The sequence below is a fragment of the Zingiber officinale genome, chromosome 4B (assembly GCF_018446385.1).
Source record: "Zingiber officinale cultivar Zhangliang chromosome 4B, Zo_v1.1, whole genome shotgun sequence".
In the NCBI taxonomy this organism is placed as follows: domain Eukaryota; kingdom Viridiplantae; phylum Streptophyta; class Magnoliopsida; order Zingiberales; family Zingiberaceae; genus Zingiber; species Zingiber officinale.
Genome location: NC_055993.1, coordinates 136,124,097 through 136,144,385, shown reverse-complemented (window position 1 = coordinate 136,144,385; position 20,289 = coordinate 136,124,097). Strand labels below are relative to the sequence as shown.

Genomic DNA, 20,289 nt, shown 5'->3' with positions numbered 1-20,289 from the left:
AGTTCATTGTTGTTTGGCCATATTACCTGATACTTGAATCATGAATTTATCAATTGTCAGAAAAAAAAAATGCAGTCACAGATACCATTCAAAGGCCCAAGACCATTCTGTTGTCAAATTGATAAATAAGATTGAAAAGAATGGCAAAGTAACTAGTACAATTTCAGTCATAGCAAAGTTATGAAAAGTGCTTAAAGTGACTTCTAATATGAGTAGTAGTTTCAGAAGAAAGTTCAGTAGTTATATTGCATAGAGGACTGTAAATAAAACTTGTAGATGGATAACATTTAGAGGGGCCTACTTACTTTAACAGAAAGTGACAAAGCCAATGCGACAGTCCCTCTCAATCCTGACCAGATAAGAATTATGGACTCTTTCCATGTAATACCATAGCCAAAGTATTGTAAAAAGGGATACAAACTCCCCACAACAATGATTCGCGAGAGTTGAAGATAAACATAGAGCAACATTACATAGCCCCACGAACTCCCTGGTTAAAATATATTGACAACAAAACAGTAAATTAGTGTTTCCATATCCAACTCAACAACTACTATTACAGTCTGACGAAGATACTACCAAATATATTCCAACAATATCCTAATCCTTCACATTTCTTTAATTAGAATATTGCTGGTATTAAGGAGGATTAGGGGAACTAAGAAGAGAAGGAAAAAGAGACATAAGTTATGAGCATGAATTATTCTTTTAATGCTAACTGATGTTCAGTCCTATTTAACAGTATAAGAGATTCAGAGTACTAGCATGATTAGAATGGTAAAATCTGCATAAATATAGTGATTATTCATTCCAAAGCATCAAGCATTTATTTTAGGTGACAGCTAAGAGACAGCTTCCTGCTCCTGTGAGACAGCTAAGTTAAAAGAAACATTTTGTGAAGTTTATATAAAAAAATAATCAAAATTAAATGGTAACAATAAGAGTTATGTGCAAAATGCCAGCAAATTATTCCATGTAATTCATGCATCACCTAGAAAGATTTGAAAGGGAGTTGCATAGCAGCTACAGATATAAGGCCTTGCATATGCAGTTGATTTTTTTAATTCATTTGAACTAGTTTAAATTGAACCAAAAATGACTTACAATCCTAAGCTACTATATTTGATGTTTTGTAACATTTAATTGTTAAATCTTCAAATGCCATGTATATGCATCTTAAATTTCATCTATTCTGCATTGTATTTTATTATTGATTGTTATACTTCATGCTCACGTGTCTCACATTGTTTGATTAATTGTTTTTTTTTCAATGTGGAAGTATCCTCACCAATATTCTTTATTGTATAATATGCAGTCCTTTTAATCAATATAAACATTTTTTTAATACTACCCACATATGTTTCCAAAATAGTGTATATGCACTATCGAATGTGGGTGGACCACATACCACTAGCGCACACTTCTTGGAAACTTTGATTATCTAAAGGAGGGTCCCAAGCCCATGACGAACCAGTCATGGCCGGTCCCAAGCCCAGATAAAGGAGGAGGGTTGCGTTAGGTTGTCAACCAGTGTTAAAACTATGATAAATATTCAATGAATGAATTCATTAAATTATTGTGTTAATACTAGATTGTTCCCTAGAAGGAACGCGTTGCAAGGTCCGACTGTAACATCTCGGCAATAACCGCTACATCTCCAGAACTCGAGTGTAGTGCTAAATATGCAAGAGTTCGCGTTGCAGGGTCCGACTGTAACGTTTCGACAAGGACCGCTATATCTCCAAAAAAAAACTTAGGTGTAGTGTTAAATAGGTAAGAGTTCTCACAGCATAAGTTGGATAAAAACAAATATGATAGGATAATTGATAATTTAAGATTTGGAATATGGAACATACGAACCCTCACTAGTAAATCAATGGAGGTAGTAGATACGATGATTTGGAGAAGAATTAGTATTTTGTGTGTACAAGAAACAAAATGGATAGGCAAGAAGGCTAAGATGATAGAGAACTCGGATTTTAAGTTATGGTACACGAGAAAAAATAAAGCAAGAAATGAAGTGGGTATTGTTATAAATAGTTCGTTAAAGGATGAAGTTGCAGTAGTTAGAAATGGGGATAGAATAATAACCCTTAAGATAATAGTGGTAAAAGAAACTATGAACATAATTAGTGCATATGCACCACAAGTAAAATTAGATGAAGCTACCAAATCAAGGTTTTGGGACGACTTAGATGAGATATTACAAAACATTCTGCCAAATGAAATGATTTTAATAGGCGATGATCTAAATGAACATGTCACGGTGAAAAATGATGAATATGAGAGGGTAAATGGAGGTTATGGGTTTGGAACAATAAACGAGGAAAGAAAAACTATATTAGATTTTGCGATAGCATATGACCTTATATTAGCTAATACGTTAGTCACATTCAAAAATGGAAATAATAAATCACAAATTAACTTTCTTATGGTTAGGAAGAAGGATAGAAAAATTTGTAAAGATTGCAAGGTTATCCTTGGAGAAAGCTTAACTACCCAACATAGGTTAGTATTGTTGGATATACGCCTCAAACATAGTATCAATAGAAGGAAAATATATACGACTCCTAAAATTAAGTGGTGGAAGTTAAAGGACGGAAAACAAAATATATTTAAGGAGAAGGTACAAGTACAAACATTAGGTGAAATATACAATAACTCTAATACAATATGGGAAAAAATGGTATCAAAGTTGAAAATAGTAACTAAGAGTGTACTCGATAAGTAAAAGGAACATGCACCACTAAGTAAGGAATCTTGGTGGTGAATGAGAAAGTACAAGAAAAAGTGAATGAAAAAAAGAATAACCTATAAGAAATTATATATTTGTAAGAACGAAGAAAACTTAAAAAAAATATATAATAGCCAAGAAATAAGCTAAGAAAGTAGTGAATGAAGTAAAGAATGAAACTTTTAAACGATTATATCAAAAATTGGATTAAAAAAAAGAGAAAGAGACATTTATAGAATAGCTAAAGTGAGAGAAAGGAAGACAAGAGATCTTATCTAAATAAAATATATTAAAGATGAATGTACTAGACTACTAGTAAACGATGAAGAAATAAAAGAGCGATGGAAGAGGTATTTTTATCAACTTTTTAATGAAGGTTTAGGTGATCAACTTAACTTAGGTAATTTAAATAGGTCAAATGATCATAAAAAATTAATTTTTTATAGTAGAATTCAAACTTCAGAAGTAGAACAAGCTTTAAATGGGATGAACAATAGAAAAGTCGTTGAACCAGATGATATTTCGATAGAGGTATGGAAGTGCCTAAGGAAACAAGGTATTGAATGACTTAATGAAAACGAAAAAAATGTCTGATTAATGAAGGATAAATACTGTAGTTCCCTTATATAAGAACAAGGAAGACGTACAAAAATTATGCAAATTATAGAGGTATTAAACTAATGAGTCATACTATGAAACTTTAGGAAAAACTAATATAAAAAGGATTAAAGAAGGAGACCTCGGTGACCAAAAATTAATTTAGGTTCATGCTTGGAAGGTCGGCAATAGAAGCTATACATCTTCTTAGACAATTAATTAAAAATATCAGGAGCAAAAATAAGATTTACACATGGTATTCATGGACTTAGAAAATGCTTATGATAGAGTCCTAAAAGAAATTATATGGAGAATTCTAGAAAAGAGATGTGTTAGTAAAACATATATTGAATTAATTAAGGATATGTACAAGGATGTAACGACCAGAATAAAAACTTCAGACGGAATAACTAAAGCATTTCTAATAAAGATAGGATTACATCATGGATCAACCCTAAATCTCTATCTTTTTACACTAATTATGGATAAACTCACTGCATACTTTCAAGGCACAGTATCATGGTGCATGTTGTTTGCAGATAATGTTGTTTTGGTAGATGAAATACATGAAGTAGTAAATGCTAAACTAAAATCTTTGTGGGAAACACTTGAAGGGAAAGGTTTTAGGCTTAGTAGAATAAAGACAGAATATATAAAATTTAAGTTTAGCAATATTAGACGTAATGAGGCAATTGTTAAGATAGGAGGTGTCGAGTTGCCTAAAACCGAATGCTTTAAATATTTAGGATCATTTTTGCAAAACGATAAAAGGATTGAGAGAGATGTCTTCGAGGAGAGCATCAAGTGTTTTACGTGACCGTAAAATACCTTTAAAACTTAAAGAAAAGTTTTACAAAACCGTAATTAGACCTGCTATGGTATATGGAGTTGAATGTTGGGCTATGACTCGAGCACATGAGCAGAAGATGAGAGTTGCAGAGATGAGGATGTTAAGGTGGATATGTGGACATACGAGGATAGACAGAATAAGAAATGAGAACATTAGAAAGAAAGTCGGAATTGCATTTATTGAGGGAAACTTCAAGAGACACGTTTAAGATGGTACGAGCATGTACTTAGATGGTCGATCAATGTTCTAGTTAGGTGATGTGAAAATATGACAAACATGCATATCAAACGAGGAAGAGGAAGACAAAAAAATAGATTTGATTAGCAACAATAAAACAAGATAAAATTTATTTAAGTATAGATGATGATATGGTAGGAGATAAAACTCAATGGTGTAAAAGTATCCATATAGCCGACCTCACCTAGTGCGATAAAACTTGGTTGTTGTTGTTGATTATTTAAAATTTAAGTGAACTATTTTAAACTATCTTTAAGTTTCCTATATATTCCATCTTTTAAAAACTACACTAACAAATTGTTGGTTCCACCGATGATATTTTATTGTACTAGCCATATAGTATTAGCATTCTAATTGGACCATAGAACAAGTCAAGAAGCATAGATTTATTATGTGAACATGGTTGAAATTAAGGGAAATGATTGAAATATGCAATATCTAAGTCCAAAATTATTGTCAAATTTAGTAACACTCTTTCATTACTATTACTGACATTATAATTCAACAAGTAAGAATTTGATACAGTAAATTACTTAGCTAGCAAATGGTATATTATATATGTAATAAACATAGGTCAAGTTATAATAATTGCTATTTTGAATCAAACAACTAAACTGAACCAGAAGGATATATACATGTTTTGGCCAGTAAAACAGACCACCAGATTGCTTTTGCAGGCAAGAAATGTTCTTGGCACAATCAATAGCACATGAGAAGAGGTAGATAAGCAAGTGCGTACAAGGTTGGTGTGCAAGGAAAATGAAAGATTGATAAACCAGTCAATCAGGTTTTATAGTAGCAGTGTTCTAAATGGCGGCCGCCTAGGCAAGAGGCAGGTATCAACTGCACCACCTCAAGCAAAGGCGGTGTTTTAAGCGGTAACTCATCTCCTTCCATCATCACCATGCTGGGACTGCCACCTCCGCTGCCATCGTGACACGTTAGGAAGAGTTGCCTGGCCCAGCTATGAGTCTGATGCGTCGTGCGAACCCAGACACATCATCCGTGCCCGACAATGGTCCCAGAAGTGTTGCCCAAGCACAATGACATGCTCGTCGCCCAACCTTGCGATGGGCATGGACGCGTCACGCGAGCCCGGCAACGGGCTCGAATGCATCGCATGAGCCCTGCGATGGGCTTGAACTTGTCGCACGAGCCCGACAACGGACCCGGACACGTCCCCTGGTCTGCGACACGTCCAAACGTGTCGGGCGAGCCTGGCGACGCATCCGAACGCATTGAACTGGCCCAAACGCGTCGCCCAAACTTGCAATGGGCCCAAACTTGTCGCCCGAGCCTAACACATCATCAAACTCTTCGCTTGGCCAAAACATGGAGCACGGTTTAATTAAACTTTAGGTTAATAATTTTAATCAACTCCTAACTATGATTGAGATAATTTAAATAAACTTAATAAAAGCCTATAAAATTATCCCATTAATTTAATATATATATATATATATATATATATATATATATATATATATATATATATATATATATATATATATTTAAAAAAAATTATTTTATTTTTTATTTTTAAATATTTAGATTATTTTTTATTTTTAATTAATATATTTTATTAAAAGTAAATATAAGAATAATGAGTATTTATAATATTATATATAAAAAATAATAAAAAAATTCAATCGTCTAGGCGGTGCTTAGGTGGTCAATGACCGCCACCGTCTACTGTCATTTACAACATTGTATAGCAACCTAAATAAAAGACCAAAAGAATCCAAGTTTTGGGTCTGATTTCATTGGGTCGGAATGAATACCCACTGTATGAGTTATTTGTCCACACAAAGTTGAAATCAAAGTCTTCATTAGAAACAACCCCAAGGGAAAAACCAATGTCTAAAGTTCCAAGATTATATTGAAACAGAGCTACTGTAGATTAGTTACACTGACTGACAATACCTGGAAGTCTTCAAGTAATATCCACTATGATAATTTTCACTTTCACCACAAAAGTGTACCTCTTTTTGCAAAATATTCCCTCAAGTTTCATGTTAAAATGCTGACTAGAAAGTTAAAACTGAGGGGCATTTTGCCAATTTTGAAGTTTTGAAGACATTTGGCAAATAAGGGTAAACTCTATCAGCACTTTGATAATAATGAAAATTCTAGAAGGCATTTTACAAAAACGTGTAGTCTTTTGGAGTGAAAATGAAATTCACCCTATCCACGGATAAAAACACAAGAGGAATCTGTCAAGAAAACAGAATCCTTAGCTAACCATTTAGAGGAACAATTTTAGTAAAATTCTATGCATTTGCTCTTTTTCCAATAAATGATGTCATGTTAATCAAACAATGGTTTAAACATTGGACGTTCGAGCATATTTCCTTGGAAGACAAAGGCTATGACGTCATTCACATGACAGCTCTTCTCGACCATAATGGCACGGCTTTAGGACTTTTACCACAACAATTGGTGCTCAAGGCCCCAAGGAAGGCATGGTAAACTAAAGCATCTTTCTCCTTTTCTTTCTTGTCCATTATCTTCATTAATGTTTTGAAACGCCTTTTCTGAATAAGGTAAGCTATATAGATAAAATTATTAAACTTCTAGACTGTTTTCCCAACACACGAAGATGTACAGTAGATAAACCAAAGAAAGTGGGAACACAAAACTTTCCTAACTTCATTGAAAACTGGAGCATGGTCTCAAGGTAACTTCAGTGGTATAAGCTTCATCATGCCTTCTAATGTGAATTAAAATCACTTTAGCTCCAAGAGTGGAAATAAAAATAATTAAAACGTACATATATCAATATAGTTAAACAGGTGAGGTCAGAAAACTTCAGAGTCCTATATATTGTGCAAGTTTTATATTTCCTGGTGAATGACAATTGAGCTATTCCTAATAAGTTTTTCATTCAGGGAACATTCTAAAGAAATTTGTGACAATCACACTAACAGGGAAAACATTACTTACCATGCCTTTCAAAATGGCTTTCATTGTGAAATATAGCATCAGCAATAACCACTCCACTGAGACAAAAGAAAGTGGTAAGGGTTTAATCATGACAAGAAAGCAACAGCAATTGAAGATTACTAATAGCACAGAAAAAGTGATGTTCAAATAAAATTGCTCACTGCCACTCTTTTTCCAGAGGATCATTAACAAGATTTAGAAATTTCATAAGAAAAATAAATAAAAAAATAAAAATAGCAACAATACAAAATGGGAGATATCCTGAGCATATTTATGGCCTTATCATTGTGTTATATGGTAGCCTGGTAGTAGCATTACAGCAATATCCCTTGTACCATATCAGTAGTCCAAGCATGCAATATTCTATTTCAAGATTAAGAAAAAGAATTAAAAATTTAATTTCATAAACCTATTACAAAACAAAAATATAAGATTATTTTATTTATCTTCTAAATTTTCATAGTGAGACTTGCAAGGCTTTCAGCATCCTTGCTAGCTTTGCCTTTGATTGTCTATCCACCCCAATCATCCTCTCACTGCAGGTCCATGTAGAAACGACCAAAGGCAGAAGAAACTGCTGACCATTGTCCCCTAAGTATAGCAACAACAATGACTTCTTTTTTGATGAGGGATAGTTAGATGTAGAAAGGATACAGGAGCGTGCAACTTCATGTATATAGGCCTTTAGACGTCTATTCAGATTTGATACTTCATCATACATGAGTAACCCCTAAAGCCTCATTTTGTACATTTTGACACATGATATACAACTTTTACTTACCAAAAAAAAAATAAAAAATCAATGACTGCTAGTAAATGTTGGTTGAGGACTGCCTGACCTCCCACCTCCATCTAGAAAGATTCTATCCAAGGTCTGAAATATTGTTCAAATTTCAAGGTTTTGGTCGTTGGAGATGTTGGTGCCATACTGACATGTGGTATCAGATGCACCAAGAAGGAAGAATAAGGGAAAAAATGAGAAGAGTAAGAGCATCTAGAGGAAAGGGTAGGAGTCACAACTATGCCAAAAGAAGATGATCCTTCATTGCAACTATCATCGCAAAAGTCCCATCCCAGAAGGGTTGCCATGAAATAGTTGAAGTGTAGCCCTCACCCTCACAGAAGCCTAGTCCTTATAGTCGCTCATAGAAGCTTCGTCATGGTCACTCATTAAAGCTCCATCGTGCAAGAGTGGCCTTCTCTTTCTATCAAGCGTCTCAAACTTGTTTCACTTGTTGGACAATAGGCAGAACCAGAAGGTTCCATGTCAATCAACATGGAACCATTTTAAAACAACACTTGTCTTGACCTCACTATGCGTTTTTTTTTCACCTGTAATTTAATTTGAGAGGATTCTTTGATTGGGATCTCTTGGTTTGACTCTGCCATTGACTAGATCCAACATGACTAGTCTAGGATGGGCCACATCCAAAACAAATAGTGGTCATAGCAGGAAGGGGCCAACTTTTTAAAAAATCAAAAAACAAAAAAGAAGAGAAGGTACAAGGCTAAAAAGAAGACATGAAAAGACAAAGTTAGATCTGCGAAAAAAAGATGGGAATGGTGAATCAAAAGGGAGAGAGTATTTCAAAGCGAAGTTGATTAATGTGAAGCATCTATTCTTCCTAAGTTTTTTTTGTTTTTCCTGTCTCAAATTAAGGTGCCACAAGTTTCTATTTCACCACCCTCTTTTCTCGTTTGTGAGGATGATTTAATATGGAATTAATTTTCAGTTTCCAACATCTCTCTTCTCTCATAATAAAATTTCCAGCAACTCCTTCAGGCATTTTTTTCTCCACTCTAAGAAATTGTTGGAACTCTAATTTTGCTTTTATTTTGCAATGCTCTGTCTCCACTAGCTGCAACTTCAAAAAGATAGAGTCCTAGTCATTTTCCTCTCTAGTATCATCTTTCTCTTGAATAGGAGCTGGATCTTACAATCTCCTCTCTAACATTCTTGTCATTTGGAGTCCGATCAATCTCATTTGATCTTACTCCTAAAATTAACCCATAGTAGACATTTTGAAGATCATTTAAAAATTGTCACATTCATCCAGTGAAAATATCCCAAGATCATCATGAACGAATTTTGTGACAAGTTGGACATAGATAACATCGAGTATGCTCCAACTTTAAGAAAATTTTAGAATTATTAGTCAAAAATTATTGATAATTGTAGGTTGAATAGATTTAGATATTTCGATACAAGATGTTATGCTGAGTTCTATAAATATAATCTAATGCTTCTCTTTAAAATAAAATAATATTTTTTTCTGTCTGCATCCTATACAAATAAGAAAAGCACGAACCATGAAATCAAGCAAGTAAGAATGTAGACAAAAAGAACAAGAAAGAGACTGTTCATTCCATGAGGCGCTAACCAATGCAACAATGGAAGGTCTAAGGAAAGCTAACTTAGTCATACCTTAGTAATGTAAACAATCTGTTTCTGTAACTCAGTAGGGATAACCAGAAACAGGGGAAAAGAAAAAAACATACAATATAAATGCAAAAACTCTTCTATCAATGAACAAGATAAACTTTGATGAGCCTATGAAAATGAAACATTAAATGAAATAGTTATACCTTAAGATGAATATTAATGTGTTTGCAATGTAAGCAACCATTTCCCTGAAAAAGAATTAAAAGTTATTTTTTTTCTCATGACAGAAGTACATTAACCACATCAATGAATGCAATAAAAGCAGTGTAGTTTGATATTATCTAAAAGTTTACACACTTAAGTGTTATTGTAAAAGCAAACATGAACAAGAAATGCAGCCAATCTCCAGAATATAGGTTATCAGGGTCTATAGCAGCCATACCAAAAATGATGCAAACTTCTTTCACTATCGCTCTTAAATGCTGTTCTAGCAAAAGCTGCAAAAAACCTGCCAATTCAAGTGAACTTATATGAAGAAAATTATAAACTAAACAATTGCAAACATCATTGCAAGAAAGTGCACTTACATTCCTAAAGTCATCACAGCCAGGACACCTGAAATATTTGCACCATCTTGAGCCTATGAAAAAAATCACCATGGTGAATAGCAAGAAAATAAGCTAGTTTTAATGCAAAAAGAAATATACACTACCTTGTTTGTAAATGAACTTGAACAAATTTCTTTAACTCTAAGAAATCCATGAAAAAACAATGAAAATAATTCAATATGTTGCAGTTGCACCCATCAAAACTGCTTTATAGTCATTTTGAAAATGTGACACATAAAACATTGGTATTTCCAGTTTCACTCAATCCATACAAATGAAATCAGATAAAAAAAAATGAATTTAACATATTTTCCATTCCAATAATTAAATGATTCATTTGTTTCACACTTAGATCTTTAGATGTGGTCTTTCCAATGTAGTTATAATGATGCAAGTTAGGTTAGCTTTATCAATTTTCAAAAGAGGATAAAAGGGTTCCAAGATGTAGTAAATTGCAATTTGTGTAGAGTTCAGTGATTATGATGGCTGGGATCAAAATGCTGGGAAAAATTTGTTAAGAAATAGTTTTAGCATATTAATTCCTTATCTTTATTAAATCCAACTTGTAAATTTTAGATCTAATTCAGAACTTTAAATCTTGGAACTTAAATGACAATCAATGTCAAATAAATTTCTTTTTTTAACTAATTTAGAATTTTAAACTATCTATAATTCATGGAAATGATTCAAGACTTCCTAATGGAAAACTATCAAATTTATGTCAACGTTGCATTATTACAAACTACTCTCGATCCCACAGTAGTGAACCATTCGCTATCATCATTGGCAGAGATGAGTGATTCAAGTTGGATTTCTCCATCACCTCCTCCACCATCTCCTCCATCAATATCATCCTTGTCTCCAACTCCTCTAGCTCCCCACCACTATCCCTCCCACCATTGCCCCAACCCCTCCTCTATTATCTGCACTGCCATCTCTAATCTATTGCATCCCACCTCCAATCTAGGACTCACCACCTCCACAACCTATTTTGCCAGCAACTTGGTGGATTAACCCCAATAGATAAGCTTAACCATGCAAATGCAATTGCAACGAGAAGTTATGATGAAGCATGGGAAGATTGCTACTTTGGGGGGATCAAGCTTTAGGTATTTAGGGATTTGATACTAGGTTTCTCTTAAATTAATTAACCCTAGTTGAGTTGGCAATTGATGTAGATGATTTGGTTGAGTTGATGTTCCACCAAGTTAGTGAGTTCGAATGAATGAAAGTTTCACAAGTGATAGATTTGTTAATGAAATTGAAACCCTGTGATAGACTTGAAAATGCTGAGGCATTATTATAGATTTGAACATCTATTGAAAACATGCGTTAGATTTAAAGATTAACATACTATACAATTACATAAAAACATGCTATATGTATGTACCTGCTTATCTAAAAAACATAGACTGAGTTTAGCTACCTGTACAATATTGTATAGCACCAACACCTTAATGGAGCATAAAAAAGTGAAGATTCAACTTACTATTGTATTATTGGTGCAATTAGGCTAGCTTGGTTTTTCACCAAAGTTGTGTTTTAATGTTTGGAGGTGTCAAGTATATCACAATTGGCTATACTTAACATTGGATGTCAGGCAATAAAGGAAGTTCTAAAAGAGTGATCCGTAGGCAAGCGAAAGTCATGGCAAGTCAAAGTTGACTTGAGGCTAGGCAACTAGAAAATCTTGGTTGGTCGAAGTCCACTAGATAATAGGCAATGGATGAAGTCTTGAAAAAATTGATTCTCTAGGCATTGGAAGTAGTCTTTAGGCCACAAAAGTTTAGGTAAGTCAATGTCAAATTAAACTAGGTAGATAAGGAAGACTCATAGACATGAGATTTCTTAACATGACACAGTTTCAGTCTTAGAATGGCTGGAATCAAAGTATCAATCAATATAGGTCTCAGTCAGGTCAACCAAGTAGTCAACTCAAGCTGGGAAATAAATGAATAAAATATTGACTAGTAGACTAGATAATCATTAGGCAAGATTCAATACATGACTAGTCGATTGATGCAACAGGAAAAGAGTCGTTGGTCTGAAAAGGTAGTGTAGCAACAATGAGCTACAAAGATTGGTCAACAAATGGATTCAAACTAGTCAATTGATTAGCAGATTCTAGAATAGTGAGCAATCTATAAAAGGAAAGCATGGGAATTTTGACCTAACTCTTGGAGCTTTTTAGAGGTAAAGAATGCAGGAGCATCTTGAGCCATTTTCCAGCCAAGCAAAAGAGCAAGAAAGCAACAAAAACAAGTGCTAATTATTGTTATTTTTTATATTTATTTTGCTTGTCTTTGTATTCCTCTTGTATTGATGTAATAACAGGTGTCGTAAGAGGTTTCTCCACCTACATATCCGAGAAGGAGAAAAGTAGTGGAATTCTAGAAGTGATCCACCCAAGGATTATAGGTCATGAAGTAGGAGTCATGGGAACTATCAACCCACATAAAACAACTTGCATTGTTTTGAGTTTGTTGTTTGTATTTTCCTCTATGCTAACTAGAATTGTAAACACACAATCAAAAGAAGTGAGCATCTATGCACCCCACCCCACCCCCTCTAGTCACATCCAACTGATCCAACACATAAAAACATGCTATATATATATGTTCACTTACTTAGAAATAGTCTAATACAACATTGATAGCACCAACATCTTAGTGGAGCACATAGTTGTAAAAAACGCACACCTGGCTACGCCTACTTGAATGAATCGCGCTTAAGCGCACGCTTAAGGCTCGATTTTCCTCACCTTATTGAAGTTAAAAAAAAAATTAAAGCCCAACTTATTCCTTTAATTACCCTTTAAATTAATTAGGTTACATTAATTTGCATGCATGCGACACATTTTTCTTGTGTGGCTTTTCCTCTCCCCTAGAAAATGAACATTAACCTCCCTTAGTCCACTTATTTCACTGATATTCTCTTTTCCGGACTCTTCCTCTCCCCTAAAACATCAGCATCATCCTCCCCTCCCACTTATTTCACTTATTTTCGGCACTGATTTTTCTAAAACATCAGCTTCAACCTCCCTCCCACTTATTTCAGTTATTTTTGCTTAAAATAAGCACCACTTTGATGCTGTATTTTGAAATCAGCACCGCAGTAGTGTTGTTCTTTGAAATACAGCAGGTGTTGTTCTTTAAATGCAAACTACAGTGGTTGGTGGAAGGGGTAAAATGGAAAATAAGTACACCCATTGGAAACAAATGCATCGCTAATGAATTTTATATTTACATTATTGTTTAATAGTTTGTGAAATATTTGAATTTTGTTAGTGAAAATTTTTGGCAAAAATGCCAGCCTCATGCCCCGCAACACTTATGCGCTTTTGGGAGCCTTACGCCTTAAATAGCTATGGTGGAGCATAAAAATGTAAAGTTTCAAAATACTATTGTATATAGTTTATCTAAAATCCTGAAATATCGCCAAATATGTTGAACCACTTAGAAGTATTTTGAAGATAGCAAACCGACATTGGGAGCATTTAGTGCATATTCAACAAGATTCTCAAATATCAAAACCTAGGAATGACTTGGATGATCAGTTAAGATGTATAATTAAAATTAAGTTATGTAAGCTTTGCAGAAGGAACCAAACAAAAGTGAAAAAAAAAATACATGATCAAAAAATTAATAAATTGTAACCAACATCCCATCATTGCATCACCTAGATGGATAAATTTATCTAAGAACAAGACTTGAGCCTTGATTGATTAAATGTGGTGCACTTGTCTAGTAACTTAGTCTCTAGAAAGGTCTGCCAAGAAAAATCAACACTGGAAATGATAGAGGTGTCTAAACTTACCGTGAAGAAAGCAATGTAGCTGACAGCTAGAGTCAATGTGATCTCAATAACTGTGTCATTGAATATGAAACCCAACCATATCACAGATGCTATTCCAAAAGCTAGGCCCATAGCTACACTGAAATTAGAAAACTCATAACCAACATTGCATATTAACTTAAATACACTAAAATGAATAAAGTAAATAACTTACGCTCCAAGTGAAACTTTTGATAAAAATTCAATAATTTCACCCACATTGAAGCTCTGACCCATGACTATTTGGTAGAATAACTGGAATACAACAATTGCAGTCCTGAAAAAGAATAGCTTAGTAAATGGAGAAATTTCAGTCAATAAATGTGTTTATTAGAAAACTTGGTGAATAATTGTGTATCCAGATAACAAATTATCAATTGGGTAAAGGTCTACTAACACATTCTAGTGCAGTTATCTATGTCAATCACTTCATTGAGATGACTCATAGCAGCAGTCTGTGCATATCACTCTTGAAGTGAGGGAAGATCCCTCACCTAAGTGATAGTCTTGGGTCTTAAACCTTAGTATATCGTGATATGAGATTGTTGAGATACCCCCACATCGTCAGCATGTGTGTTTGTCTCTCCTAAGTGAGCAAAGGTCTCCAGTCTCGGGAGACAGGATTGTACTTTTCCAGGGCCTATTACATACTTCAATTTTCAAGCACTCAAAAGAAATAGATGATCTTCTACTTGTTATTTGAAGACAAATGGAATGTTCTAACATAGAATAATGCTTCATTCTCTAAACCATATTGGGAATATGTATTAAGTATAAATGAAAATTTGGGACGAATACTACATGAATAGGTAAAAGATTAGGTCACTATTCAGATTATAGGATAGTAGATGGGATCACACCCTATATTTATTCAATTGATATGTCTTGAATAATAAGGAAAAATCATCAAACCATAGGTAGCTCCCTCTGCCTGCCTACATATGTATTACATTACACATTTACATATTACAACTTGCCCTTTTATATGTAGATATTATAGCAAAGTCTTCAACACTAACTCCAGGATATTATAAAGTACCCAATTTGTTTTATATGCAGATGTCATAGCAAAATCCTCAACGCTAACTCTGGGATATTATGAAGTACCCAATTTGTTAAAATATCTTTAATTCTAGCATCTCTAAAAGGACCAGTTAGCAAATCCATCAACTTATTATTGAAATTAACAAAAGATGCAAACTCCTTGTATTTTACAATTTTTCTCTAGCAAAATTATACTCTATCTCTATGTGTTTTGTACTCTTGAACGGCTGGGTAACTAGCTTAGAAGCAACATACATTTATAACACGATTATCACAATATGCATTCATTAGTTTAATAAGAGCAATATGCAACCCAGTTATTGTTGCTTGAGTCAAACAAACTCACATATGGAGAGGACCATGGTCTTCTATTTACCTTTGCACTTGATTTGACCACTTCAGTATACTTTTTTTGTGAAGATACTAGATTTCTACCCAAAAGTACACAACTATCCAATGTAGAAACACAATCTATGTGGGAGCTTAACTAATTTCCATGGTTGCATCTTATAGCATGAAAGCAACCTTAATGAAGCGATTGTTGATTCCTCCCTTGTTGATTTGCCTCATGCAAATTGTTATTTATGATTCATCTTTTAAATATGCCTGAAGTGGACAATTACATAATTTGATGACTTATCACATTAAATATTTTGAGACTACTTTTATATATTTATATAACAAGCATGATTGTTAATTGCTATATCTTAGTAGTAGTGAATTCCTAATAACATGTATTTTGGCACATACTTGGCACAAACACAGCACACATTTAGAGCAAGAATCACCAAGGGGATTGGAAAACTCATTCAAAGTTTGATGCTTGTGGATTAAGGTTTCCCTTGATAACTTCTCATCTAAGTCTAAGTTTTTATCTATCAAATAAGCTAGAAGTTGATTTTTCTCATCTTATTCTTATTTCATATCTTAAGAGTGTGATTGCTTGTGCATGGAACTAGAAGAAATAGTCATATCTTATATCCTTCACTAGTGAAGATCCTTAACAACAAGGCCTTGCCTAGGATGACTTAAGAGGATCATAGGCCATTTAAGAAAGGATACTCGATGTACTTCTCAAGTAATGGAATCATACTTTGATTGCTTTAGTTCCAAAGGCTGATCATGCCTGCGAGTTGCAGATTATAGACCAATATCTTGCTGCAATGTTTTCTACAAGGTTATTGCCAAAATGTTTTCTACAAGGTTATTGCCAAAGTCTTGGCCGACCGGTTAGCTACCGTTATGGGCAGCTTGTTGGATCCAGCACAAGTAGCTTTTGTGCAAGGGCGTTCCATAGGAGACAACATCAATCTAGCACAGGAATTGCTCCGAAAGTATGCTCGCAAAAGGATATCCCCTAGATGCATGCTTAAAATTGACTTGCGGAAGGCCTTTGACACGGTGGATTGAGACTTCCTCATGTCGGCACTTGTTGATTTTGGTTTTCCTCAATAGTTCTAAGACTAGATCCAAGAATGTGTTACCACATATTTGTATTTTATAAGCCTAAATGGCGGCATTCACGGTTTCTTAAGTGGGAGGCGGGGGCTAAGGCAAGGAGACCCACTATCACCCTTATTAGTTGGCCTTTGTCTTGAAGTACTATCAAGAAGATTGAAGGTAATTTCATGGCTGGCTTCTTTCCATTTTCACCCATGTGTGGAGAAGCTAAGATCACTCATCTAGCCTATGTCGATGACCTCTTGATATTTGCAAGAGCTGATGTTACCTCTATTACATTGACTGTGGGTTATCTAGAGGATTTTGGGGATAAAGCGGGTTTGAGAGCTAATCCCTTAAAGTCTAACATGCATATGGCCGGAGTAGATGACACAACCAAGGCACAATTACTACAGATTACCGATTTGTAGGAGGGTGTTTTTCCTTTTCGGTATTTGGGTATTCCTCTTGCTACAGAGAAGCTACGAATTGTCAACTATGGGCTCTTGCTTGATGCAATAACAAAGAAGACAAATGCATAGCCAAAGCACACATTATCCTATACTGGATGCTTAGAATTGGTCGGATTAGTCCTCAAGCTGTAGAATGTTATTGGCTCTCAATTCTTCCCATACCGAGTGGGATGATTGATAAATTCTATGGAATTTGTTGGACTTTCGTTTGGTCTTCCAAACCCCCATCAATCTCTTGGGCTAAGATAAGCAAGAGGGAGGTTATGGACTTCAACATTTACAAGCATTGAATAATGCCTTATTATGCAGGACACTATGGTATATACAATGCAAGACAGATTCATTATGGGTGCGATGGGTCCATCATCACTACATCAAAAGAATTGATTTCTGGCAATGTCGTTTGAAAGCCTCGGATTCCCCCTTGGCTAAGCGACTTGTTGACATTCGAGATCAGTTGGTTCAGGGGATGAACGGACAAGGAACAATAGACATGAAGCTGCTAGAATGGTTTGCTGCGGAGAAAAATGAGCCAGCCAATGTATATGAGTTCTTCCAGCCAAAGGGACCTGTGGTAACTTCGACATCAATGATTTGGAAGGAATACTGCCAAAACATCGTTTTTTTATTTGGCTACTTGCTCATGGGAAGCTATAGATAGCGGACAAATTTGCATATGAGTCTTACAAGAGTTGTGCATTCTGCCAGCAGGTGGACGAATCAAATGCACACATTTGTTTTGAGTGCTCCATTACCCGAGCTTTATGGAACAAGGTGAGAAGATGGTTTAAAATTCGATATGAGGTACGAACGATTGGAAGACTGATGCAGATTTTCCAGCAGCATTATAGAGGTAACCAACGCATTATGAAGCCGCGATACTTGGCGGTTTTATGCATGATTTATCTTTTGTGGGAATGTCGCTATAGATGTCGTTTTGAGAATGATATACCTGATATTGATAGGATGTTTCACAAACTACATATGCATGTCTATCGGTTTATGGATCTTCATTGATTGAAAAAAAGGATACTCAATGTTGCGACCGGCTAAGAGGGACCTAGGCTGAGGGTATGTCCCAATAAACTAGGGAGAGTCGATAGAGCTGGGACTGAGTAGTTCAGTAGCATGATCATTGTGAGGAGAATCTAGTGATGTATCTAACTCATTGTAATGGCATACTCCATCATCTCATTTAAAGGAGTATTTAGTGGATAGATTTCAAGGAGAGATGTAATAGATGTGTTGTGGGCCGTGGATGTAGGAGAAAGTCTCCAAACTATACTAATAATCTTGTAAGTATTTGTTAGTATGTCTATTGTGCATTTATTTTGATGACGTATATTTCATACTTTGATATCTTAATCATCCATGCACACATTATCATCTGACAAACTGAATTAAATTATATTTTACATGAATTCGGGACATCTATCCCCCTCCCCCTAGTGGATTCCACGATCCTTAGCATTGTGTAACATTTATTTACCAATTAATTTTGATTCATTATTATTTTTACACAAAAGAATTTGCGATATGTATGACCGATACAGAAGGAGCAAAGAATTATCAAAAAAAAAAAAAAATCAAAATCAAAAACCACATTTTGGAGAAAAATAGAGCACCAATAAGGCAAATTAGCTCATGTTGGTGTGGTAGTTATCCTGCATTGATGAAAATCTATGATGGTCGAACCATATTTGTAAATCACCATCTTAATTTTTTATTACCAACTTCTGGCTAGTCGGTAGCCATTTATACTACATTTACAAAACTGCTAATTTGTATTGTTGCCTTAATTCCTTTATAGTAACTTTCTTGATTGCAACTTTCTGGTTTTAATGATCTTGCAAGTTGCTCATTGTTAAATCAACAATGTGATGGTTCTTTACAAAACCATGCACAGAGATTTATTTCTTCTCCACAAGTTACCATGGCAACCACCTTTACAAAACCATGCACACAGATTTATTTCTTTCTCCACAGAGTTACCATGGCAACAAGATAACCATACAGAATTGTTTGTAAATCCTTCACAGGCAGAAGCATTAATGCCGTAATGGCCTTTCTAATCCACTTCCTTAACTGAAGATTCAAAGGCCAGCTGGGTTTGTGGAATTCTCTATTTTCTGTATCCAATTTGGGTTTCCTAGGGGGGGAAATTAGATATTGAAAAAAAAAACATCAAAAAATATCAGTTTTTGATATTTCTTTTACAAATAAACTCCAACTTAACAAAAAAAAAAAGAAAAAAAGAAAAATACACTATAAAAAAAACTATAAAATGAGAAATTTAGAAATGAAAACAGGAAATTCCCATAAAACAGAGTAGGGTTTCCATGCCGACACCCTTACTGTGTCCCTTACTGTGTGTTAGTATGAGTTGGTGTCATTAAGCATCAATCTGTATGGATTATTGCCAATTGGCGCCCAGTTTTAAGCACTAAAAAATTGTATTGAAACCCATGTATGTATGAAATTTTTGTAAGGATGCAGCACAATATCTCAATTAAATGGATGAAAAGGTCATACCCGTCGTTCATGAGGGATTCACCTTCAATTATTGTATTCATCTTTTTACTTGCTCCAAGTTCTTTCAGTAATGCAACGACAGCAACAGGATCAGTAGCACTAAGTAGCCCTCCCAGAAGCAATGATATCTTCCAATCCCAACCATAGGGAAAGGTAATCTGCAGCATTATTATCAAAGCTTGAAGCCCAAGAGAGGTTTATAATTGTAGCAATGATGGACAAAGATGCCTCAAAGCATTGAGCATAATGGAAGTCAGCACACCTTCACAGCATACCCAACGCAAAAGGTTGATATGATAACTCCTGGTCCAGCAAGCAGCAGCATTTGCATCATGCATTTCTGTACCAACAGAAGTTTAGTGTTAATCTTGAGCAACTGCAAGCTAGCTCAAAGCACCATTTCTTTCTTAACGATGAAAGATAATTGTATGATACACATTATCATAGAAATGGAAGCAAACTCATCAATCCTCCAATTGAAATGGGAATAAGTTTGTTAATATCCTACCTTGTAAATGAAAGGAACAAGGGACCAAAAATAATACATGATAGGCTTTACATAATGCATAGTGCATTTTGGTACTTCCAATATCATGGCTCGACCATAAGTGCCA

The 20,289-nt window shown here is 34.8% G+C and overlaps 1 protein-coding gene across 1 annotated transcript in view; it reads right to left on the bottom strand.

Annotated features, from left to right (window-relative positions):
- LOC121976920 (sodium/hydrogen exchanger 7-like) overlaps positions 1-20,024 on the bottom strand; it is a 46,825-nt gene extending 26,801 nt beyond the window's left edge. The window contains exons 1-9 of the mRNA XM_042529337.1: positions 19,938-20,024; positions 19,676-19,833; positions 14,362-14,463; positions 14,169-14,286; positions 10,332-10,384; positions 10,187-10,252; positions 9,948-9,992; positions 7,362-7,417; positions 306-490 (exon numbers count right to left, since the gene is read on the bottom strand). Of these exons, the coding sequence (XP_042385271.1) occupies positions 306-490; positions 7,362-7,417; positions 9,948-9,992; positions 10,187-10,252; positions 10,332-10,384; positions 14,169-14,286; positions 14,362-14,463; positions 19,676-19,833; positions 19,938-20,009 (855 nt within the window). The 5' untranslated portion in view covers positions 20,010-20,024. The remainder of the gene's footprint in view (positions 1-305; positions 491-7,361; positions 7,418-9,947; positions 9,993-10,186; positions 10,253-10,331; positions 10,385-14,168; positions 14,287-14,361; positions 14,464-19,675; positions 19,834-19,937) is intronic.
- Between the last annotated feature and the right edge of the window lie 265 nt (positions 20,025-20,289).